At 41.2% G+C, this 23,917-nt stretch overlaps 1 protein-coding gene across 4 annotated transcripts in view; it reads left to right on the top strand.

Annotated features, from left to right (window-relative positions):
* The window catches only part of DAPK1 (death associated protein kinase 1), an 86,540-nt gene that overhangs the window by 225 nt on the left and 62,398 nt on the right, over nucleotides 1-23,917 (top strand). For 2 of the 4 annotated variants that reach the window (XM_041480735.1, XM_041480732.1), the window contains exon 1: nucleotides 427-655. In XM_041480735.1, the coding sequence (XP_041336669.1) occupies nucleotides 594-655 (62 nt within the window). In that variant the 5' untranslated portion in view covers nucleotides 427-593. Of the gene's footprint in view, nucleotides 1-12; nucleotides 105-426; nucleotides 656-23,917 lie in introns of those variants that run through there. The other 2 variants (XM_041480733.1, XM_041480734.1) reach the window with 2 other exon arrangements.

The following is a 23,917-nucleotide window of genomic DNA, read 5'->3' as shown; positions in this document are numbered from 1 at the left end:
CCCATTGGCCGCGCGGCCGCACCGCGAGTGCCTGCGCGCCGCCCGGGAGCGGCCGCGGCGCTGTCGCCGCTTCCCAGGTCGCGGAGCGGCGGGAGGGCGAGCGGGTAAGCGGGTGGCGCCGCGGGAGAGCCGGTGCCGCTAGCCCCGGCCCGGCGGCGCGGAGAGGATCCCCCGCCTCGCCCCGGGTCAGGTTGCGGAGATGTCCGGGAGGGGCTCCCGCCGCAGGCCCGGCGGCACGTCCCGGTTGACAGGGCAACGGAGCCACTGAGGAATGCGGCGGGCGGGCGGCTGGGCTCCGGTGGCCGCCACGGCAGCTGGGCGGCCGCCGCTGCCGGGGAAGGGGCGGGGGCGCGGGGCGCCGCTTTCTTCTCCCGGCGCTCGGGCAGGGACAGGGGAGGCGCTCGTCGGCCCGCGGGTGCCGCTTCCCTCGCGGGTGAGGAGGACGGGGAGAGCCCCGGCGCCGGGAGGGACCGCGGGCAGGGGCGTTCACCTCCGCGCTCCTCCGCAGGGCGCGCAGCCGAGCGCGGGGCGGCTCCGGGGCGCTGGTGATGAGGGCGCCGAGCAGGGGCTGAAGCCGGCGGCGGGCGGCGACCATGACGGTGTTCCGGCAGGAGAACCTGGAGGAGCACTACGAGACGGGCGAGGACCTTGGCAGGTGGGTGCGGGCGGAGGGAGCCGCGGTCTCTGAGCGCGGCCGGGCAGGGGGCGAGGGCACTCTCACACCGCGTTGCCTTTCCACCATGTCTGAGTGCCCGAAGACAGAAAAGGGAGTTGGATTTGAAGTTACCGCGTCTTTGCCTTTTTAACAGGGTCTGATGAGATTTTTGGACAGGGACAGTTCCTAAGTGGTACCTGCCTCAGCTCGACGCCCTCCCGGGTGCTGTGCGAATCGTAGGGGCGAAGCTGCTGCCGGCGGCGCAGCTGTGGCCGTGCGGGGCTAGCTGCTGTGCGCCGGGCGGGGAACTGGAAACGGGCTGGGCTTGAAGGAGGGAAGTTTGCATTGTTCATAGTGTGAAGGACTACGTTTGTATTGCGTGTTGGATTTTGCTTTGAGAAGGTGATCAAAGAAGTGAGAGAAGGTCTGTATTCCATCTATATCTGTGGTGAAGATGACTGTCTGGGCATCGCTGCTGGAGCTGGAAGTCAGATTAAGGGACGTGAGCAGAGCGCTGCAGATGCAGAGCTGAACCTTGATTCGTGAATGCTGTGCAATTGTGAGTCCCTCCGAGCTCACAATATTGGTCATGCCTTGTTTTTTCAGTGCTTTCCATGTTTTAAGACAGTTAAAACACTGAATTTTGTTACATGAGACTCTTTTTCATGTTCTTTTCTCCTTCTTTAAGGAGGAATCCAATGGCATTCTAGCAAACCAGTATGGCAGAATCCTTGTCTAGTGCTCATCCTGGCAATTTCAAAGCATAGGATCAGTGTTCAGCTAGCACAGGGCATTCAGTATATGTGGGGCAGATGCCCCCATATCTGCCTCTGCATACCTTTCCAGTGAAGGGTCCAGTCATAACAAATGTTGTGAACAAGTTACTTGAATAGGCACTAACTTAGAAATATTTAATGATTTCTTAAAAGTAAATTTAAAAAAAACCCACTAAAACAAAAACCCCAAACAAAAAAAAACACAATGAAACAACCAAAATAATCCAACCCCCCCCCAAACAACAGCTAACCAATGAAGAACCCCCCACGATAAGAAAGTTAATTACACTGTATATCTAGTAAACTTCATCCCTTTTATATACAAGTTTGTTGATGTGACTTTGACAATAAATATGTACTTTCATTTCCACATAGTGTTCTGGGTTGACATTTTCATACATCTAAAGTAACATTCTAGGACTTTGTTAGACTGTGAAGTAATATTAACTTGCTGGATAACCTGATAGGAAGATGTATTTTCATGCTAAAGCATAAGTTTGGATTTTGTGATCTAAACAATTATTTAGCTCCTAAAATTGCTCTATTTGATTTCTAGTGGTTTTTTTTTGATGAGGATACACAGTGTTCCAAAATTCAGGTTTAGGTTTCTGGACTCTTAAAAATAAAACCATTGTTGTGCTTACAAATACTGATAAATGATTGACTTCATTGACGATAATAAAGGCACACATATATTTTGGGATTTTTAAGATTCTTCAGGGAGAGGACAATGTTGATATTCAAATTTAGAAGGTGTTACGGTTTATGTAATTTCTCCTGTATTTTTTTTAAAGAGGAAGTATCAGTGCAGTGTTTGGTTCCTGATACATATTTATGAAATAGAACAATTGCCCTTAGGCCAATTATGTAAGAAGTGTTTAAATACTTACAGGGTTGTTTTTTTTTAAATAAATGTTCTTTGGAAGTCACAAGCTCCAGAGCACAGCAGTGGGGAGCAGGCATTTCCTTTTTACAGTATGGGAAGTGCAAACACTGAAAACGTTAGATAGTAAAAGAAAAACCAGAACAAATGGAGGGTTTCAAACTGGCAGAGTGTTAGGTAATGGCATTCAGTTTAAAAATGGTATATTCATTTTATCATTTACCAACAGGGTATTACAACAGGGGGGGTTTTAGCCGTCCTAATGCTACAGAAGCTTGGCATGTGTTCTAAACCTATAATATTTTACAAATTTTAAAGAAGGTTAAAATCTACTCTAGTTTTCACTTGAAAAAGAGTAAAAAAATCTAAGAACCTCGTCAGTTTTATCTACATATGTGAGAAAGTACCAGTGGATGGTAAAACACTTGGAACATTTGGCAGGGTTTTCCTTTAAAAATGGAATATAGCTATTTAAAAGGGCCAAGGCTTTCACTTCAGTATCATTTTAAGAAACCAGGATTATTCCAGTGTGACATGTTGTCGTAAAACCATGAGAGTAAACAAACCTCAGGATAATTGTTGTGTGGTTTATTTCAGTGGTGTTTTTAATTTCTTTTTGAACTTAAATTTCTAGGGTTGCACAAAATACTTTTTTGTAAATCTGTCACTTTTAGATACTCTTCCTCATTTACCCCTTAGCAGGTTAGGTTAGGTCTGACTGTTAGGTTTGCATATGAATGTAGTTACCCTGAGGCTCAAAACTCAAAAAACAGTGAATATTAAAAACACCTCTGACTTTAAAATTTCTTGTATTCATTTGGGAACCCACATTGTGAATTAATACTTCAACTAAGCAGTGATGAAAGGTTCCAATTTGCAAAATCAACTGATTTTCCCCCCTTCTCTTGGAAGAATGCTTTTATTTCCTCTTATTTAGCTGCCAGCACGAAGCAAAAAAAGGTGAATAAATTAACAGGCAAGATTTTATTGACGGACTTGTGTTTCAATGAAAAGATCCCTAAGTTCCTAGGCCAACCTGCCTTTTCAGGGAGCTCAGTGAATTTTAATTTTAATAATCTACACTATTTTCCCTTGTAAATTATTTAAGTCTTTGTTATATTATAATACTTCTGACAGTAACTAGAATAAAAAATCATTTAAATAAGAAAGGTGTGTTGAAGAAAGTAAATGGGCTGTGTAAATTAAATTTTTGATAGAAAGTAATAAAAGAGGTTTAAGTGTTGCTTAGCATTGTTGGAAATAAGAAGAAGGGATGATGGTGTGCCTGGGCTAAAAAAAAAATAAAATGTGTGCTCTAGTTTTCTGGTATTTTACTTTGCTTTTGCAGAAAAAGCTACACCCAGTCATAGTCCTGTTACCAAAAAAGTCTGAGTTTTCTTCTAGTCTTTAGTTTGTTTTCACTTATGCCTGGGGAGAATAAGAAAAAAGAAATTTGCAATTGTAAATACTGATAGAATCAACCTTATTTATTTTTCTTGCCCATTCATGATTTCTCCTGACAAGTTCACGGCTATTAAGGTTGGTTTACCTTAAGCTTTTGTACCAATGCAGTCTTGGGAGACTTATGGATCTAATGCTATCTTTGGAACATATAAGAAGATTGCTCTTGATTAATGTTGGTGTGTTGCATACACTTTTTTTTTTGTTTTCCGTCTTTCTTACAAATATGAAATTACATGTGTTACTTGTTCACATCCAGGCTACCTACAGATGTGTTAAGTAATCATCTAACCATGAAGTTTCAAGTGGTGGTAAACATTATCATGGAAGAGCAACAAATTTGCTAAAAGCAATTTTGTCATTTTAATTCTGCCTGCAGTTGCAGTTGTTGTGACTGTGCATTTTAAATACCTGCTGCAGTGCTTTTACTTCAGTCTTCCCAAAAGTCAGGAATTCAAGTTCAGCATTAAAAATCTCACTGTGGTGAGCAAGCAAGTAAAGACCTTCAAAGTACACTGAACCTTTCAAGGTATGTTTTTTACCTCCCATGACTGGCCTTGCTTGGGAATTCTTACAGTATTGTGAGAAATGTGGTGTTGTTTAAATAATTTTAGAGAGAGCTATCCAAAGCTGTGTTAAAAATACATACTGTGTTTGTCTGTGTGAGTTCCTGATCATACAAACAGCTCCTCCTTCCTTCACCCCCAACACCCACATTTGGTATTTTTGGTTGTTTTATTTTCCTTCAAGCTTTCATGTGCTTTCTAAAAGAGATGCAGAGTGTTAAGGTAAAGTTTTGGAGTTGAAGAATGGTATTTGCATTGCACTGTGGTTCACAATTTTTAGATTCTTGTTGATTCAGAAACCAGGAAGAAGTATCTGACAGTTTTGAATGTCAGGCTTGTTTGGACCTGTTGGACTCACTTGGGAAACACTTAAAACTTGTCAAAGGAAAGCTACACCGAATCTTGCCAATTTTGGAGACTGCTCTGACTCTGCTTGGGAACTCACTAGTCAGAAATGCTAAGAATAAAAAGTAGCAACCTAACCCTGCTACCTTATGTACCTAATGGCTTTATCAGTTGTGAGAGAAAAATGCCTAGGATAACATGCTGAAGATGTTGATAAGAGAGAACAGAGAGCTGTGCAAATATGTATTTACATTCTGTTCCTCTACCTTTCAGAGTGGAGTGAATAAGGATTATTTTTTTTATTTTTTCCCTGGAAAATCATTTCCATTGTAAACAGGGAGTATGTAGGTTGAATATGAATGTATGTGGTTTTGATTATTCAGATACTGGGTTTTGGTAGCGCTGCTTTTTATGACTGCAGAGGCTGCCTGTCATCTATCCAAACACTGTAACTACACTGCACTTCTGTATTGGGAGGAAAGTAGAAGCACTGAAAAAAACCCCAAACAAATGAACCTGAATGGCAACCAGATTTTGACCTTCATGGCACTTTTCAGGCTTGACAGTCTAAATTAATCTTGCTAACTAGCCCGTGCATTAAAATTGTGTCAATATTGGCTCTGTTGTGAGATTTATAGGACATGAAACACTTTGTGCATATCACAAAGGGGATACTTCCTTTCAAAATTGTCACATTTAAAACGCCTGACAGCCGTCTTTAATAATCTCATAGTGTAACAGTTTTTCCTATGTATCAGAAAGTCATATGTGGGAGGGGAGGGAGAAATGTGAAAGATGGTTTCTTAGGGCTAAAACTGTTGCATGTGAGCTACAAACTTTTTAACTGTGGTACACTGAAATTTCCAGTTTCTCTTTCTTTGAGTTTTCTTGCTCCATTATATTATTTTCCTTGTGTAATGTTGCTCCATTATAAGGCATGTGTTAACCTTCCTTCTCGTGCAGCAGAAAAATGGTTAAACTGAAGAAGCAGAAGGTGCAGACCTTTGCGGTCCCATTTCCTGTGGTTTTTTTTTGTACAGGCATGGTGATAAATACTGCAAGTGTATAATTCACTGGTTTTATAACGACTTTATTCACATTTTAGTAGTACATGATAATTAATTAGATTGAGTGGACTATATGAGTTTTTCAGGGAAAAGAACCTTAGAAGGAACTCAAAATGTTGACAACAAAGTCCCTGTTTGACCAGGAAACTTGGCTGTTTGGTGTTTTTGTGTGCTCTTTTGGTTTTGTTTGAAGAATTGAATGTTGTGAAATTCAAATTACATCAAATAACCCTTTTTTGTGCTGTTTGTGAGCCATATACATTTTTTATCAGTTTTGTCAACTCTTGGACGACAAGTTCCATGCTTGTCTTTCTTTAAGTCCTGGCTTTGATGGTTGCATGGATACTGAAAAGGAGGGTTTCTTAACTGGAAAGCATAGTTGCAAAAATTATGCGTCTCAAGACACTTTGCCTCCCAGACATGCCTCAAAATGTTTCCTTTTCACAAATGCACAATAACCTGCAAGCTGCTGATTGCACAGGCTGCAAGAGCTGTCACCATACAATGCCACTGGTGACAATTGCTGCTGTAGAAAATGTGCTGAGAGGTTTGCTTCATGAAAAGCACAAGAAGTGCTGATGCTTTTTTGGATATAACTTGGTCCTGCTTACTTTATTTCTTTTCCTGGGGAAGAATAATGTCTGCTTTGTATGCCCTTTGAAATACAGTGTAATAAAAACTAGAGCTTGCTGATTATTCTGTGCTTTCAGTTTAAATGTACAAATCTTTGTAAATCTAAACTCATCAGGAAGAAGATAAAAATTGCTTGTCTGATTTTTCTTCTAGCCAGGCTCAGTGAAGCATGACCAATACGAAAGCAGGCGTGTTGGTGGTGCTGAAACTTCAATTTGTCCTTCTAGCTTTCCAGATTAGTCCTTCTGTGTTGTGGAGATGTTTAGGTGTTTGGGATTTTTTTCCTCTCCATTTTCTCTCTTTACAGATGTTGAGTATGTCATTTGCTCTGCTGGAATTATGTGTACTGAACAGAAGTTGGCCCCTTTAGCCTAGGAAGGAGAGGCTGACAGCATTGTTTCATGAGAGCTTTGTTCAAAGCTCAGGCTGCAGTGTTGGTGGTTGAAAGGATCAGTATCTCTTTCCTCTGCTGTGTTTCTCTGTATGTTGTTTTGTTGGGTTTTTTTTGTTGGTTTTTTTTTTTTTTTTTAATATAGTGCTGCTGTCAAAGGGGAAAAAACACCCTACCTTTTATACTGTACCTAATTTATGGCAGGTGTACACTCTCAGATCAGCTGCAAGCGCTGTGAAATCTCAGCCTGCATGGAGTTGTGATTGCCTCGATAAATGTACTTTGAGTTAAACATGCAGGAGGGACGGAGATAAAGAGTCACTTTACCACAAAGACAGAAGAGCATAAACTGACGACAAGAAGTATAAGCTGGAAATTAGGAGAACTATGGGAGGTGCAATAGTAATTGAAGTAATCTTCACAAATGGTTGTTGCAGTAAGTCCAAGGTATTCAAAGCTGTACCAGTTTTTGGAGGAGATTGTGTGTTTCTCGTGAGACTCTGGCTAAATGTCCAGTTGTCTTTCTGTTTTTAACTGGCTTGGTTAGAAAACCTGTGCAACTTGTTGATACAATTTTATGTTCTGAAGAAATGATGCCAGTTAAAGCAGTGGCTCAGCAGCTTGTGTCCTGGATGGAGCTTTGAAGGAGCTCTGTCTCAAATAAAACTGTTTCTCAAACTGTGTTTTGTCCCCCTTGCACAAAGATAGGTGACACAAAGGAGGATTATCCTCTAAACCTGAACAGCATTCATTGACTTGCCATGCAGTATAATAGGTCATACTTAACTATGGTGAGTAAGTGGCTGAGATCGGTGAAGCTGAGAAAAGTGTAGACAAAACCTAAAGATCTTCAAGCCTTTACGATTTTGTTGCTTGTCTACCTTATTCAGTCAATTTTGGCATAATGTGAAATTTTGCAGTACTGGGCACAAAGGCCAGTGCCAAGAAGTCTAATACAGGTGATGTTGCTAAACTCTGAGATCTTGTCTAGGAGGTGATACAGGAAGAGTGGAGCCTGCACATTTTGGTCACTTGTTGGGTGACATTTCTGTTGGTTTTGGTGCAGTTATGGAACAAACTAATGACAAAGTTGAATTGTAGGGGCAGGTTTCTCTCCATATCCCTGTAAACCTTGGTATGTCCTCCTTCACATGTTACTTGTAGGTCTTGTCCCTCCATTTCAAAGAGATTGCTGCTGTCCTCTTCTAAAGTGAATAAGAGATGCTAAGCTAAGGTGGTGAAGCTGTGAGGTGAAGCTGCTTGAGAAAGAAGATTTAAGACTTGAGTACATTTAGCCTTGTACCACTATGCTTGGAATGGTGTGATATTATTAATATGCTGCAAAAATTAAAATGGTCGGTGAAACAAACTTTAGAAACTATATTTACATTTGCAGTTTTCACAGATGGTTCTGCAGGCTGGAAATGAAAGGCTTCCTGCCTCAAGGAGAATGACCTTATGGAACCTGTTGAAATGAGACCAGTATGAACAAGGAATCTAAATTTTATAAAGATAGAGCTTGTAAAATTAAAAGAAAGAATTGCACGATACTGTTCTGGAAAAGGAGAAGGCTGATAAGGATACAGTCATTGATGATATTTTGGATCAGTTTAAACACTGTCTTTCAAAGTTTCCAGGCATATTGCAGTCCTTGAGGATGTTGTCTTGTTGTATCAAAAGTGTGGTGTTATTGGCATGCTGGGGTTTGTGGGTTTTTTTGGTTGTGGCACACATTGATGTTGGAGGGAATATCTTGTACTTTTCACTCAATTCCAGAATAACTCACATGGTTTGCAGCAGTGCTGTAAGACACTACAGTGAGTAATGCACATGGTGGCCTGCAGCCTTACTCTTGGTTTGAGAAGTTTAATTTCCTTCCCCTTGCTCCTTCCTGTTTGTGCAAGCTGATGTGCCAAACCGTTTCTGCTTCCAGAGGCAGTGGTGCTGAGGAGGAAGCATTGCTGTGTGGCTGTCCAGGCCACGTGGGTGCCTTGACTACCAGCAGCAGGGGCCCTGGTGTGCCGCTCTGCTAGAGTGGTGTGCTGCTCTTCTAGAGCAAGTCTCCCCCAGTGCCATCTGCTTGCAGGTGCAAGTCTCTGTTTGTTATGAAGCTCAGGTGGTCTTGCATGTATTTAACAGAAAGAAAAATACTTTACTGCGTGGTTATGAGTTATGATCTGTAAACTTTATCCAAATCTGGAGATTTCATTGTGTCAATTGTAACTGTTTTTACATACTGGTTGAAATTAGTTTGAGGGTTTTTTTCTGAATTATGCAGAGGAATGAGGTTTTTGAAAGGATAAAAATTACTTGGGACAATAGCATTTGTGCACTTCTTGTCTAAACAAGAGGCAAAGAACCTGTCACTGAACGAATGTAGTTGAAATATTTTATTTCCACTATGTATTTATTTGTGAGCTATTAATGGTGTGCTTCTAAGTTTTCACAAGTTACTTGAAGTCCTGCTTTCTGCCTGGTATGTAAATTGTCTTCTGGACTCTTGTACATTTCCTCAGTCTTCTCTCAAGTGTCAGTGGTTGTTCTAGCTTTGAGATACTGGCTAGGTGTGCCTGTAGAAGTATGCACTTAGAGTACCTGTTTTCATGCCATGAACTGATAGCAGAGGGACATTTTCCCCAGGTCACAGTCTGTTGGACTTGTGCTCTGAAGTTGTTAATACTCATGGGACAGAGAAAGGCTGTTCAGTTTATGGAAACTGGTGACTTTTAACTGTCTTGTGCTTATAGAGAAGTGATGTGGAGATTCGTCTCTTCTCTCATTATCTTTCTGTTTGCTGAAGTTTCTAGAGAAGAGGATTGAACTTCAATGCTGATATGGTATTTTTTAATCGTGTGTTTCTAAAGGAGTCTAAGAAAGCCAATGCATAAAGCTTCAAATCATGTGTATTCTTTGTGGTGTCTGTTATTTGGCACTGTGTTTACTTTGCCTAGCTATGTAGGTATAACTGAGTGCAACTAAATTCTGTGCTACTGATAATGTTTTATTCTGACATAGTTTACAGTCAAGTTATTCTGCCATGTTAAATCATTCTGTCAGGTTTAGTGGATGACAAGGTGTGGGGTTTTCCCCCTTGTGTTGGTTTTGCTCAGCCTGGTTTTTGGTAGCGGAGGGGCCACTAGAGGTGGTTTCTGTGAGAAGCTGCTAGAAGTTTCCCACCATGTCCAGCAGAGCCCATTCCTCAAGATGAACATGCTGCTGGCCAAAACTGAGCCAATTAGAGATGGTGGTAATGCCTCTGTGATGACATATTTAAGAAGAAAAGCAAACTAAAGTGGGGCACAGGTTTGTTTTTTTTCCTCTAGCCAGAGGAGGATGTGACAACCTGTGAGGGAAGCAATGGAGACACCAGGGTCAGTGGAGGAGGGGCAGGAGGTGCTCCAGGCTGAGAGCTGAGATTCCTCTGTAGGCTGTGGTGAGATCAGAGTGAAACAGCTGTGCCCCTGCAGCCCATGGGGGATGCAGAGATCCACCCACAGCCCATGGGGATGCAGAGATCCACCCACAGCCCATGGGGATCCATGGGGATGCAGAGATCCACCCACAGCCCATGGGGATCCATGGGGATGCAGAGATCCACCCACAGCCCATGGGGATCCATGGGGATGCAGAGATCCACCCACAGCCCATGGGGGAGGTGCCCAGGCCAGAGTGGGTGGATTTCTGGAGGAGGCCGTGATCCAGTGGGACAACTGGTGGAGAGAGGGCCCTGCTACCAGGCTGGAGCAGCCTGTCCTTGGAGGGCTGCACCCCCTGGAAAGAGAGACCCATGTCACGGTTGTTTTGGGAGGACTGTGCACCAATGGGAGGGACTCAGCTGCTGCAGATTTGGGAGGACTGCTGCTCATGAGAGTGGACCCACGCTGGAGTAGTTTATGGAGAACTGGAGAACTGCCTCCCGTGGGAGGAAGCCCACGTCTCACAGGGGAAGGACTCCTCTCCCAGAGCAGGGGAAGAAAACCTTGGGTGGTGAATTGACCAAAACCCCCACACCCTCTCCCCTGCACTGTTGGTGGGAAGAAGGGAGGGGTTGGGGGAAGAAAAAGTGTTTTAAGGGCTTATTTTACTTCTCATTATTCTCCTCTTATTTTGTTGGTAATAAATTCACTTTGTATCTCTAAGTTGAGCCTGTTTTTCCCTTGGAGGGTTTTCTCATGGCTCTTCTGTTTTCTCATGAAGCCTTCATTAATTTTTTTCTCTCCTCTGCCCAGCTGTGGCAAGGGAGGGTGAGCAAGTGACTTTTGTGGGTGCCTGGTGTTTGGCCAGTGTCAAACCATAACATGGCTTTTGTCCACATAATACTAGTGTGGATCTTACCTGGATCCTACAACTCTGAGGCCAAGAACTCAACACTGAATAACTCCATCAACAAGGCTGGGAGTTTATTGTTGTATAAGGCAAAAAAAAGTATATGAAAGTCTTGAATGGTAACAGATTTTATCTTTCAATACCTCTCTTCTTGTTGACTTGGACTCCTTTGTTGGGACACTTGGCTCCTGTTACCTTTAAGTAAGGTGATGCAGATGTAATCCTAGAGATAGATACTTCAAATTCTCTCCTTCAGCTTTCTCTTTCTTTTAGGGTTTTAGTTTTGTTTGCTTTGGGTTTGTGTATGTGTTTTTGTTTTGTTGTGGTTTTTATTCCTTGCAAACACAGACTTCAAACATTTTGGTATGGGAGTGTTGACTTTGTTGGTATATTATCTGTCTGGCAATATTTTCTTATCTCCATGAGCAGGCCATCTGTGTAGAATTGCCATTGATTCCCTGGTAAAGGAAAGCACGTCAGGGAATGGCTCAGTTCCTTATATCTCATCTTTTCTCATGGTTTTTTATTTGAAAGGGCCTTCTGATACTCTTTACTTCACATTCTTGCCTGAAAGGAGGATATCTCTTTTCCTGGCTTTGCTGCCAGTTCTAACATTAGCTGAAGAACAAACCATTCCAGATTCTATCTTGCAAAGCTGGTCTACTTCTGCAGCCTCTTTTGTTCCTCTAGAGAGAAACCTTTACATTACTGTTCCTACTGTGTGTTAGCTCCTGGTCAGTGCTGCTCTGCCTGCCCAGCCAGGCTGGCTCTGCCTGCCTGTGAGCCCCAGGGTCAGAGGATGGCATGGTCCTGTTCCTCACCCACTGAGCAGCATTCTCCTGTGCTAGCCATCGTGAGCGCGGCCTGGAAGCGGGAGGGGATTACAGACTGAGCTCCCTGAACTGGGTCAGCACGGGCATGTCAGACAAGGATCAGTGCCAGCCACCAGCACAGCATAGGAATGCAGGGCCCGTGGGATGGGGAAGCCTCTTTTTGTGACAGGTAGTGGCTCAGCCTACTAAGCCACGCTGAAAAGCCTGCAGCGAGTGTGCACTTCCTCAGCGCCGTGCAGGCCCGGCCAGCGAAGACTGTGGGGAAGAGCTGCTCAGAACTGGGAAGCAAAACCTGACTGTGATTAACCCTGGACAATGAGACTGGTGACAGCACAGTCTGAGTATGTTTTCCTGTGGCAGCAGCCATAGGGTAGCCAGACAAGCCCTCCTTTGCACAGGGGTCAGAGAGGACAACTTGGAATTTTTTTTTTTTTTTTTTTTTAATGTTCTAAATTCTGAAGTGCCCAAGCTCGTCTACAAACGTGAATAGCTGTGAATCTGTGAATAAAAGCTTAAGATGTGGGGAAGCAGACAGTTACTTGGTTTTAAGTAGTGGCTCATAAAACCTTATATGAAAGTTACTAAGGCACTTAGCATGAGAGCATTGTGTTTGTGACACAAACCGCTTTGTTTGTAATGCCATATCATGTTAAAGAGCTGCCTTTAAGTCACAGAAAAGCAGTATCTTCATCACTGGCTTAAGTGATGTGTTTATAGCTCAGTGAGTTTCTTACATATTTAGCTAACATCAAGTTAATAACTGGAGGAGAAAATGCAAAATTTTTCTACACAAAAAATTACTCCACCATCTTCTGTGGAACATAAGGAGGTTGCTTCTCCTTATGCTCTAATACTAAAAGGTTAATAATACACCTGTATATTTTAGTGATTCTTTGTACCTGGTAGAAGTAGAAAGTAACCAAACTTTAAATCCTTTCCCACCTTCAATTTGTATGATTTCTAGAGAAAACTGAGTCATTACCTACTTGGGGCTTTGCAATCCATCCTCACTTCTGCTTTTAGTGATTAGATTTCATCATTTTTCTAGCAAGTGTTTGAATAATCCATACTCTATGACTGTATTATTTTTTCTTTTCAAATATACTTTAAAAACCATTTTCTTACATTAGCATTGTTTAATGTATTTAACAGGTGCATCTGTGCTGTAAATGTGGTGAATTTCTGTGGTTTTATTTGTGGCCATTCAACATAGATACCTTCCAGAGTCAAAATCTCCATAGGAATGTTGCTTGTAGGCACAATGTTATTGTTCATTGAGATGATAGGTCATATGCTACTAAATAGTGAATTTCTGAAAAGGTGAAAGGGAGAAAGGCCATTCAATGTGACGAAAGAGTGGATCACACAAGTGAGGTCTGATAAGAATTATCTCTAAACTTTTCCCCCATCTGAAGGACAAACACTGATTCAGGCATGCTTCAGAACCCATAGCTGAAAAGAGAAGCATGTAACTCAAAACACTAGTTATTAAATAGCAGCAAAAACAGTCTTTAGCATCACCAAAATCAAATGTTTGTTCTGCTCATATGTTTTCATATTCACACCAGTCTCCAGGTTTAAGATTTTCTGAGCTAGAGATGACTGAGCTTTTATGATCAGTTCTGAGTCAGGCGTATGTCACATGTGACTTTAAACATTGAGCTAGATTAACTTATGATTTAATGTTAATTGCTGAGTTAGTTTACAAATTTCATGAAAAGTCCAAAAGAAGGGGAAAATGAAGTACTAAATACCAGTAAAAGCATTTAGACTCAAGTACTCACAAGGTATATTAAGTTCTGTATTTATATAGCAATGCTTAGGCATTGATTCTTAAAGTAGCTGTATGTGTACATGTACTTTTTAATACCATGAATGGTAGTTGCTTGAAAATCTCTGGCTTTCTTTGCATTTTTTTTTCATTTTCCTGTATGTTATAGATGTAGTTATTACTTCAACTGCTTACAAGTGTGAGTTCTCCACTTTTCATAAGTACAAGATGATTTCTGAAAAGGCTTTAGCAGATGCACATGTATTCAGACCAAATGGGTTTCAACAAGCTCCAGCCCAGGCATCATTAATAGGAAATGGCTGATATACAGCTGCCTTGGAAGTTTTACAACCATACACATTCTTCCAGCTTATACACTAAATACCACATTTTGACATTGACTTCACATTGGTGTTTTAAACTCCATTTTCTATGAGTAGACTTTGGTTAAAAGCATTTTCTCTAGTACTATCTAGCTCTTCACATTCTGTAGTTGATAATTACTTAAGTATTTTGTTAAGGTATTTGAGGCATAGGAACATCTCACATTTTCACTTTTGTGTTGTTTTTACCATCCCCAAGTTTTACCCAGAATCCTACATGTGTTTAGACTGAGTTCACTCTCATACTGGTTGTGTTCATTTTACATTTGTCATGTCACCACATTCAGTGAATTATTATTGTTCCCACTGTAACTGCAAAGGAGCAGTTATAAATTCCTCTAGAACAGGTCAGTACTTTTTGCCTTTTAGCAATGCACATGTCAAAGGTTAGTGACTCAGAAGTGTCGCTTGAGAGAGAACCACAGAATACCAAGATTCACTGAATCTAACATGACATTTCTTTTTGTGAAAGTGGGAGAGACAGTGCAACTGTGAAAGTGTGGTGCAGCCCTGCTTTTGTCTCTATATGAGACAGCTAAGAGCTCTTGAGCTTAGTCTCATATTAAAAGGAAAAATTAAAAAAAATTGAACATATCACAGAGAAGGCTTTATAACTATCAGCTTCTCTAACTGTCTGTATAATGCTTCTGCATTTATGTCACATTGAACTATATTAGATGAAACTTTAAGGTAAAATGAATTCTCAGGAAGGAACCAAGAAAAAAAATGTCTATCTCCTGAGCAGTGAAAGGTTTTACTGCACATGAAGTGTGGAAGTTGCAGCCTTTAGATATTATGCTTTTGCTTACAAAGGAATAGCCAACAGCTGCTTTTTTTTTTTTTTTTTTTTTTTTTTTTTAACCCTCCTTTCCCTCAATGATGTAACTGCTGTTCCTATTAGGCAGTAACTGGATTGGACAGCATAAAAATAGTGTCTGACCATTACTCAGTCTTTTGTATGAAGTTTCAGCAATGTTGATAACTTGTGTTTCTTGTCTTGTCTACTGGCACAGTGACAAGTATGCATGTTTGGTGTTACCCAGACTGCACAACTGAGTGCTGGATAGACAATATGAAACTGGAGACAGAGCTGAATTGTTTATATACATACAGGAAGGAGGGAAGGTTTTGTCTCTGCCTGTCTGGCGTTTGCCTCTCACCCACCTATTCAACATGTTGTTTGTTCAAAGTGCTAGAAAAAGCAGGAAAGAGAATTTAATTTTTGACTACTTTCAGGAGAATAATTGTCAATTTCTTACAGCCATGTGTAAAGCTGTTAGTGTGTCTCTGTTTTGTATCTGCAGCAATCCATGGGTTTCCAGGAGAACAGAATCATCAAACCTTCAGTAATGCTTCCAGCTTTTTCAGTGTGCCTTTTCTTCTGAACATCTGCTGCCAACATAGACCCAGAGCACTTTACTCATTCAAATTTGCATTCCAAAACCCAAATGTGAATATAAGAAAAAGAATCTGACATCAGAATTCCTGCTTATGCAAAAGAATCTGTTTTTTGGTTTTTTTTTTTTTTCCCTAAGAATTACAGAACTCTGTAAAAGCATGTAATATCTCTTTGTTCTGGTTAAAAGTAACAAAAATCTGCTTATTTGCCTGACAACTAAGCCACATCAATCCATTGACAAAAGTGTAATTTAGAATGAACAAGACAGTACTGGTGAGCACATTGATGTGAAGAAGTTCCTTTTTGTTTCTGTGTACAGCTTATGACTTGGAACACTTTTTCTATTTGTACACAGATGCCAGTTTTTCAGTGCCAAGAATGTTCCTTTCATACACTACAAAGTTCTAGCAACTGTGCGACTCCTCTTTCTGGCAAGGGCTTTGTATGTGCCTGAGAGTTAAATCCTTCTACTTCTTTTCTGCTTCATCTCCCCCGCATGCTTTCATTCCTTGACCTTCAGTTGCACTAAACTAATTTTCAAGAGCATGGTTTGACCTAATTGCTTAGCAGAGTATGATCACAGAGAAACCCATATATTGTCTGATAACCCTGTGGTCATAACTTCTTTAAAGTTATGTGTTCCTTTGAAAGAAGAAGACCACATTGATTGCAGAGAGGGCTGTGTGCTGGTACTGTCTGTGGAGGATTTAGTAGCTCCAAGATGTTTCCTTTCTCTTTTTCATAGTCTGAAATACTATTGCCATGCCACCTTTTCTTCTGGAAAAACCTTATCCTTCATACTGCACAGCACTTCAGAAAGACAAACTCTTGAATCTGTGCCTGTGTTTCTGCACACTGTTTTTTATAAGACTTATGTGCAGGTGTAATGTAAATTTGAAATGCTGTCATGACTTGAAAGCAGCTAACTAACAAGAGGTCATAAGTCAAAGCAGAACAAGAGATGCAATGACAGCTATTAACCCCCGTGTTCTGAAAAGGTTCAAAGCACAGCAGCAAGCAAATGTCGGAGGAAGAGAGGGAGCATGATCGGCTCATGTCAGCAGTGCCTTCCTTAGCTGCACCTTGCTGCAGACCTTCTGGTGCCTCTTCAATACTGGCGGTACATTCTGTCTAGCTCATCAGGGCCATCTCTAAAAAACCTTGAAGGTGTATTCTGCTGCAGAGTGAAGCTTTCATCTATTGAAACCTGTGTTACCTGCCCTTGCTCACTGTGTCAATGAATGTAGGGCTGCACTGTGACGGGGCTAACCTGTGAAGAGTCTCTTAATGCACTTCTGGTTTAAGCTTTGTGTAATGGTAACATAAATGAGAGAGCCAAGTGAAGGAATGTTTTTTCTGCCTCCTTTGTAAGGCAGATGGAAATTGCTTTCAAGTTCCTTGAGTATGTCTATCTGTACTAAAACAAGCCACAGATTAAGTGGAGGCACAGGAGTTTTGCAAGCTTATGGAGTAGCCTAGTGACAGGAAAATTCACTTGCTAAAATAAGACCTTCACTGTCAAGTAGGAAGTGTTTTAGGATTATTAAAGCTGATGATCTGCAATGTACGGTGCAAGGAAGAACATCATTGTTTCCTAGCTCCTGTTTGATTCATTTGCTAAATAAAATAATTTTGATATATTAATTTTTATCTTGCAGGAATGATTGTGCCTCTGTAGGAGATTTTATTGCTTGAATTGTGCAGAATTCAGAGCAGGAGCTTTGAATTGTATTGAATTTTATTTGAGTTGTAGCACTTAGTAGTATCCATTATGCTATCCAAAAGCAGTCATCATGACTGCTTTTTGCAGGGAAAAAGAAAGCTGAGTCAGGAGAGCTCTTCTGACTGCCTCTTTCATTTGAAAAGTAGTAAGCAAACGATAATTTTTTTGTTGTTTATGTATTCCAGTATTAGACACTTTTTCTGTCTTTTTTGTAACTTCTTTTTTAAAAAGTTAGGGACAATAGGGTGATGCACTTTAGGTGTCATGTATATGTTGCCAAGGATGTCTTTTCAAACTAATATTATTCATTTTATACAATTCTGTTGGTCTGTTATGCCGTAAAGTTTACAGCCCATGGCCCTTGAGCATACAACATTAAGTACTCTTGTAGCAGGTCTTTTAGAAGCAATGGGAGGGTAAAAGCAAGTGGGAATATATTTGTAAGGGAGATGACTCCCTTTTTTTCTTAAAATAAAGGTGGAGGGGAAGAGGACTGTGTGCCTGTTTGTAGAGACGTGCAGGATGTATGGTAGTTATGTTTCTGTGCTTGGTTTTTCTTCCATTTTTACCATACATGTACTGTTATTGGTAGGTTTTGGGAGGTCTAGTGTTTAGTCAGCTGCACAAAATTACTTGATAATAAAGTTCTGTTCCTTCACTTAATTCTCTTTTTCGTTTGGAAGGACTATAAATTTTTAAACTACTTTTAACATTTAAACACAACGTTCTTCTATCTGCTAAGTAGTGTTATCTTTAATACTGTTTATGGCTGGTGGTTTTTCATACATTCTCAAGAATGACAAGTAGCTGGCATAAAGAAAAAGAAGAATCTTTTGAAACAGTTTCCTAGCTCATTTAGACCTGAAACACGGGAAAAAGCACAATAACATAATGTGATATCTATTGAACTGATAATTGAATCCACCCTCTAGTGAAAGGGATGAGCTTTATGGATATGGTTACTATCACCTTGTTGGCAGTTATCAAATGTGCATGGGAGTGTTTGGTTTGCATGTACCTGCATGGAGGTAGCTACTGCACATTTCTCAGATGCACGATGGAGCCTCATGCTGGCATGAGAGCAGGTTTACTCTAGTTTTACTCTATTTATAATGGCTTGTCCTTTTGTAGTGTGGAACGGGGGGCTTGCTTTAACAAAAGAAAAGAGCTGCAAGTTTCAGATGTGCTGCCTAGAGTGCTGGTATTCACCTTATCCTTTTAGTAGATTCCCGTATTTCAGGATTGCACAGGGAAAAAACTGGTTAATCTTTGTAAAGCTCAGACTAGGTTGTTAAGCATATTTGACAGCTTGTTTGTGTGTAGCTTTTTAAAAATCAATTGTGTTCCACCCATTGTTCTTTCTTCTCTTTCTTCCTCCTTGTATTAAGGTTCAGTTGTTTCTGTACACCGTCAGAAGCAGCACATCACTGCCTTCTGGTCTGCCTTGGATGTTATCTTTGCTTACATTTGCTTTTTGCCCTCTGCACTTTGGCAGCTATTCAATGTCAACATGATACTCACTTCCTGCTGCCTGTTGGATATTTTCCTTGACTTTATCTCCAAGTGTCAAAATGCACCATGCTGTCCTTAATCACTCAATAAACAGACAGGAGTTGAGATTTTCCAGGATGTTGAAAGGTTGAAAATATCTTCAGTATGTCTGGAAGCATCTCCTCTGCCTGTGCTGTGTTTTTAGCCTATTATTTTCTTCCTCAGAAAGTTGACTTGTTCAGTAACAAGCTCACCTTGGTACACAGTGAATTCCTGTCAGCTGAGTTTTCTGGCTGCTCTTTTATCAAAGTTGATACAGCTGTTTTAACCAAAAGTTATTGGAATATTAAAAAAAGAAAAATCCACCCTCCCCAACACCTCAGCTTAAAAATCAATCACAAGACAATAGTGATCATTGTCATCAGAAGCTGGGATCATTGTAATCAGAAGAAATATTACAGGGAAATCTTATGTATATTAGGTTTTAAATTGCTAATTATTAATATTGATCTTGGTTATTCCTAAGTAAGTGATGGAAAATTTCATTTCTCTGTAGACATTTAGAATTTTTGTTCTGAAAATTGGACAGTAACTTTTTGTCCAGGGTAGGAAGATACTGAGAAAAGAATTAGTGCCAATATCTTAACATTTTTCAGATTCATCTGCATTTCATATTTTTTACAGGCTTTTGAGAGGTCTGTAAAGGTCAATTTACAGTCTCTTCGTTGCCATTTGCAGTTGCAAAGCAATGCAGTTTTAGGTGTTTGGAATGAGCATTCCATTGTGTTTTTGGTTGGAGGAGGTTACTCTGATTCTGTCTGAAGAACTATTTCAGTGTTGGGCTATAAAGTGGCCTTTTGATCTGATCATAATGAAGCAACTGTTGAATTCATCACTAGAAAGGGTCTCCTTTGGAGACACCAAAGTTGGTCCTGCATACAACAACACTATTGTCTGTACAAGCCTTCCTGCTGAAGTTCCCAAGCATTTAAGCTGCACATCAATACTCTTCTGGGATTAGAAGATGACATAGTAAAGGAGTATATTTATTGTATGGTGCATCTCTGTTGAATTTCAAGTTACAGGGACAGTTATGCAGTTGACTATTATGCTCACTTGAAAAGGCCTTCACAACCATTGCATGGTGGCCCCTTAGCTTGTTTTCTGTGAAATTTGGGTATAACTTGTCACCAGTGAAAGCTGATGAAAATATTTGGAGTTGACTTCGTACTTTTTTATGTAGATGGTTTGGTGCTACTGCTGTAAAGCTGAAATAATAAAATGTAATGTTTTCAGTTCTGTCCTCTCAGCTTCATAGTTCAGTGAGAAAATCATCTACAGGGAAAATTTTCTGACCTATTTTGCATATTCTGTCAGTCTTAATTTAAAACCATGAGTTTCTATTTGATTTTAGGTGATCCATCTCTGTCTTATATAAAAAATCAAATTTTATGTTTCCATAATATTATCCCAAATGTAGTGAACTAGCTGTAATTAATTTCAGTTTTGTTTCTTAACTTGAGAGTAATTAACTTCATGTGGATGGAAGAAACTGAGCAGCCTGGTTGCATTGACCATGCACTGGTGGAGTTTGCAGTCCTGAGGGATATGGGTGAGGTAAGTAGCAAAGTTAGGTTCCTGAACTTCAGGAAAGCAGATTTTCAGCTCTTCAAAGAGATAGTCAGTGGGCTCTCCTGGGAGACTGCCCAGAGGATCAAGGGAGTGGAACAGAGCTCACAGATCAGACTCCTTAAGAAGGTATCTCGTCTTGAGCTGGCAATCCCCAGGAACAAGAAATTGGGCAAGGAAGGCAAGAGACCAGCATGGCTGAGTAGGGTGCTACTGTTCAAACTAAAGGGAATGAATCAAATGCAGAGGTAGTGGAAACAAGGACAGATGAGCTGGGAAAGGCATAGAGAAGAATTTCAGTTGAGTAGCAATGGGGTGAGAAAGGTCCTCTTCCCTGATAAACAGCGCTGGCAGAGTAGTACAAAAGGATGAGGAGAATGCTGAGGTATTTGACTTTTTTTTTGCCTCATTCTTTAGTGGCAACCTTCCTTCCCACACCTCTTGAGTGTGTGGACAGCACGATGAGGACTGGGGGAATGAAGTTGTTTCCACTATAATTAAAGGATCTGGTTTGGGGCCACCTGAGGAACTTAAACATACATAAATCCATGGGACTTGATGAGATGCACCTTAGAGTCCTGAGGAAATTGGCTGATGTAGTTGCAAAGCCACTCTTCATGATATTTGAAAAGTCATGGCAGTCAGGGGAAATGGAAAAGTGGAAGCATTGTACTCATCTTTAAAAAGGGTAGAAAGTAGGACCCTGGGAATTATGACCTGTCAACATCATCTCTGTGCCTGGCAAAATCATGGAACAGATCCTTCTGAGAGCTGTGCTAAGCACATGGGGTACAGGGAAGTGACTCAAGCCAGCATGGCTTCACTGAAAGCAAGTTCTGTCTGACCAGCACAGTGGCCTTCCATGATGAAGTGACTACATCCGTGGACAGGGGAAGGGCTACAGATAAATTTTATCTGGACTTTTGTAAAGCCTTTGACACAGTCCCCCACAACATCCTTCTCTCTAAATTGGAAAGAAGTTGATAAAAAACTGTTTGGAAGTTTTCATCCAGAGGGTTGTGGTCAATGGGTCAGAGTCCCAATGGGTATCAGTGACAAGTTGTGTCCCCTGGGGTTCGTACTGGGACCAGTGTTATTTATTATCTTCATTAATGACATAAAGGGATCAAGAGCATCCTTGGGAAATTTGCAGGTGACATGAAGTTGTTGGTGCTGTTGACACACCTGAAGGACAGGATGTTATCCAGAGGGACCTGGGCAAGCTCTAGAACTGGGCCCACGGGTAGCTCATGAGGTTTAACTAGACAGAGACCAAGGTGCTGCACCTGGGTCAGGACAATCCCAGTAACCTGGGTCAGGACAATCCCCAGTACCAGGTCAGGCTGGGGATGAGCAGATGGAGAGCAGCCCTGGGGAGAAGGACTTGGGGGTGCTGGTGGCTGAGAGGCTGGACATGACCCAGCCACGGGCACTCCCAGCCCAGAAAGCCAAACGTGTCCTGGGCTGCATCCAAAGCAACGTGGGCAGCAGGGGAGGGAGGGGATTCTGCCCCTCTGCTCTGCTCTGCTGAGAGCCCACCTGGAACCCTGCATCCAGCTCTGGGGTCCCAGCACAGGAAGGACACCAGTCTGTTGGAATGAGTCCAAAGGAGGGAGGAAAAGCTGAGACAATTGGGTTTTTTCAGCCTGGGCTGAAAGAAGGCTTTGGGCTGACCTAATCTCAGTACCTGTACCTGAAAGGAGCCTACAGTAAAGACAGAGAGATTTTACAGAAGCAGATAGTAGCAGGACAAGGGAGAATGGCTACAAACAGAAGGAGGGTTGGTTTAGATTAGATACTAGACAAAAACTCTTTGCTGTGAGGGTGGTGAGGCACTGGCACAGGTTGCCCAGAGATGTTGTGGATGCCCCATCCCTGGAATTGTTCAAGGCCAGGTTGGATGAGGCTCTGAGCAAAATCAAGGCCATTCTATGATTCTACGATTTTAGGAAGAATACGAAGCAACGCTGGCATGAAGAACTGCAGCTTATTGCTATTTCATCCTAGAACGTGTGGTAGCACTTTCTGCCATGCCTTTTGTGGACAGGGTTTGGGATTTTTTAAAATTATCTTTTAAGCTGGATCATTGAGCATTAATGGTTAGAAGTAAATCTTGCTTTTGTGAGATCGGTTTAAGAAGAGATACGATAACAGGAAGAAGTAGCTGGCCATGCAGGAGCTAAGTAGGTTATACACCGATATTTTTGTCCCAGCTTCACTTCTAGGCGGACAAGGAACATGTTAGAGGCCCCTTCCACAAAGCCATGTGTTGCAGAATTGTCACCATGCTAGCAATCCAGCCAAACAAATGTTTATACACTGTATGGTGTTAATAGGAAAATTAGTTAAACTGAATTGTGGAAAAATATATTTTTGGGAGGACTATGAGTGGAAAAAATTATAAATTGTTAATAAATTGCATAGAGAAGTCTCATGTTGGTCTCGATAGTACTGCTTTTTACACTAATTCTATGCACGCTCCTGATTTACTTTAGATATTTGTTTTAATATATGGCCTTACAAAGGCTTTAACTTTGGAGCAGAGCTTAAAATTCAATAGAGCTATGATCATCCCTGCTTTCATTTTTTTGAGTTCTGGTAGTATCTTTTTTGTACTACCCTGGTGACATTGACCAAAGTTTATTCCTTCTGCTAGTCATGTGGCAGATGGGGAAAACAGTCCCAGCATTGTAGCACGCAAAATCATGTGAGGCCAGAAAAAGTGACTGCTTTGCGGTGATTGCCTGGTTTCCATGTGATTGTCAGTTTCCTGTAGCATTTGCAGAAGATGTTCCTTGTGCTGGCTGTGATTCTGGTGACCCTGTACTTGTGAGAACACTATGTTTGTGCACAGGCAGTGGTAGTGGTTCACTTCTGCAGCACTCACTGTGTGCCCCCAACTTTCACATGGGTGCTGCTTCAAGCCCTTCTGTCATCCAGTTTAGTCTTATGATCCCATCTTTGATAAATGGTCTTCTTTTAGCACCATGCTGAAATGGTTGTGTGCAGGGATGTCTTACAGCTGCCTGGTAACTTGTCCCATGCAGCTGCTACTGGATTGCATCTTTCAAAGGGACCTGGATTTTTGAGGAACCTTTGTTGGGAGGTGTTGATATTCACTGTGAAGTCAATTTATATTTGTATCCCTCACAAAGTTTGTGTCTGGCTGTTTGCAGCAATGCCTGTGTTTACCATGTTGATTCTCAAGGGGAAGCCTAGACTCACACATGTATTAGGATTTCAATTTGTTCACTCAAGTGTTCTTTGATTTGCAGTTTGAGATAAATATTCTCTGATGCTGAAGTTTTGTTTGGTTTGTTTTTGGGTTTTGGGGGTTTTTTTGTTTCCATGCTTTGAGAAAGCTTTCAAAAAGAGCAATAAATATCTTCAACTATACATAGTGAATGCATTGAAAATGACTTTAAGCCTAAAAGCTGTTGATAAAACAGCTGAGATTCAATGGTGGTGTTGCCAAGACAATAAAAATTAATTCAGAAGCTTTTCTGACTTTTTATGTCATTGTGCAGTTTCAGAAAGGAAGGTGTTGGAGGATTCCCTATTGCATTTGACAAATTCTCATGTCAA

This window comes from Pyrgilauda ruficollis, unplaced genomic scaffold (genome assembly GCF_017590135.1).
Source record: "Pyrgilauda ruficollis isolate IOZ18807 unplaced genomic scaffold, ASM1759013v1 scaffold53, whole genome shotgun sequence".
Taxonomy (NCBI): Eukaryota; Metazoa; Chordata; class Aves; order Passeriformes; family Passeridae; genus Pyrgilauda; species Pyrgilauda ruficollis.
Note: the sequence above shows the minus strand (reverse complement) of the source record. Positions and strands in the feature narration are given on the sequence as shown.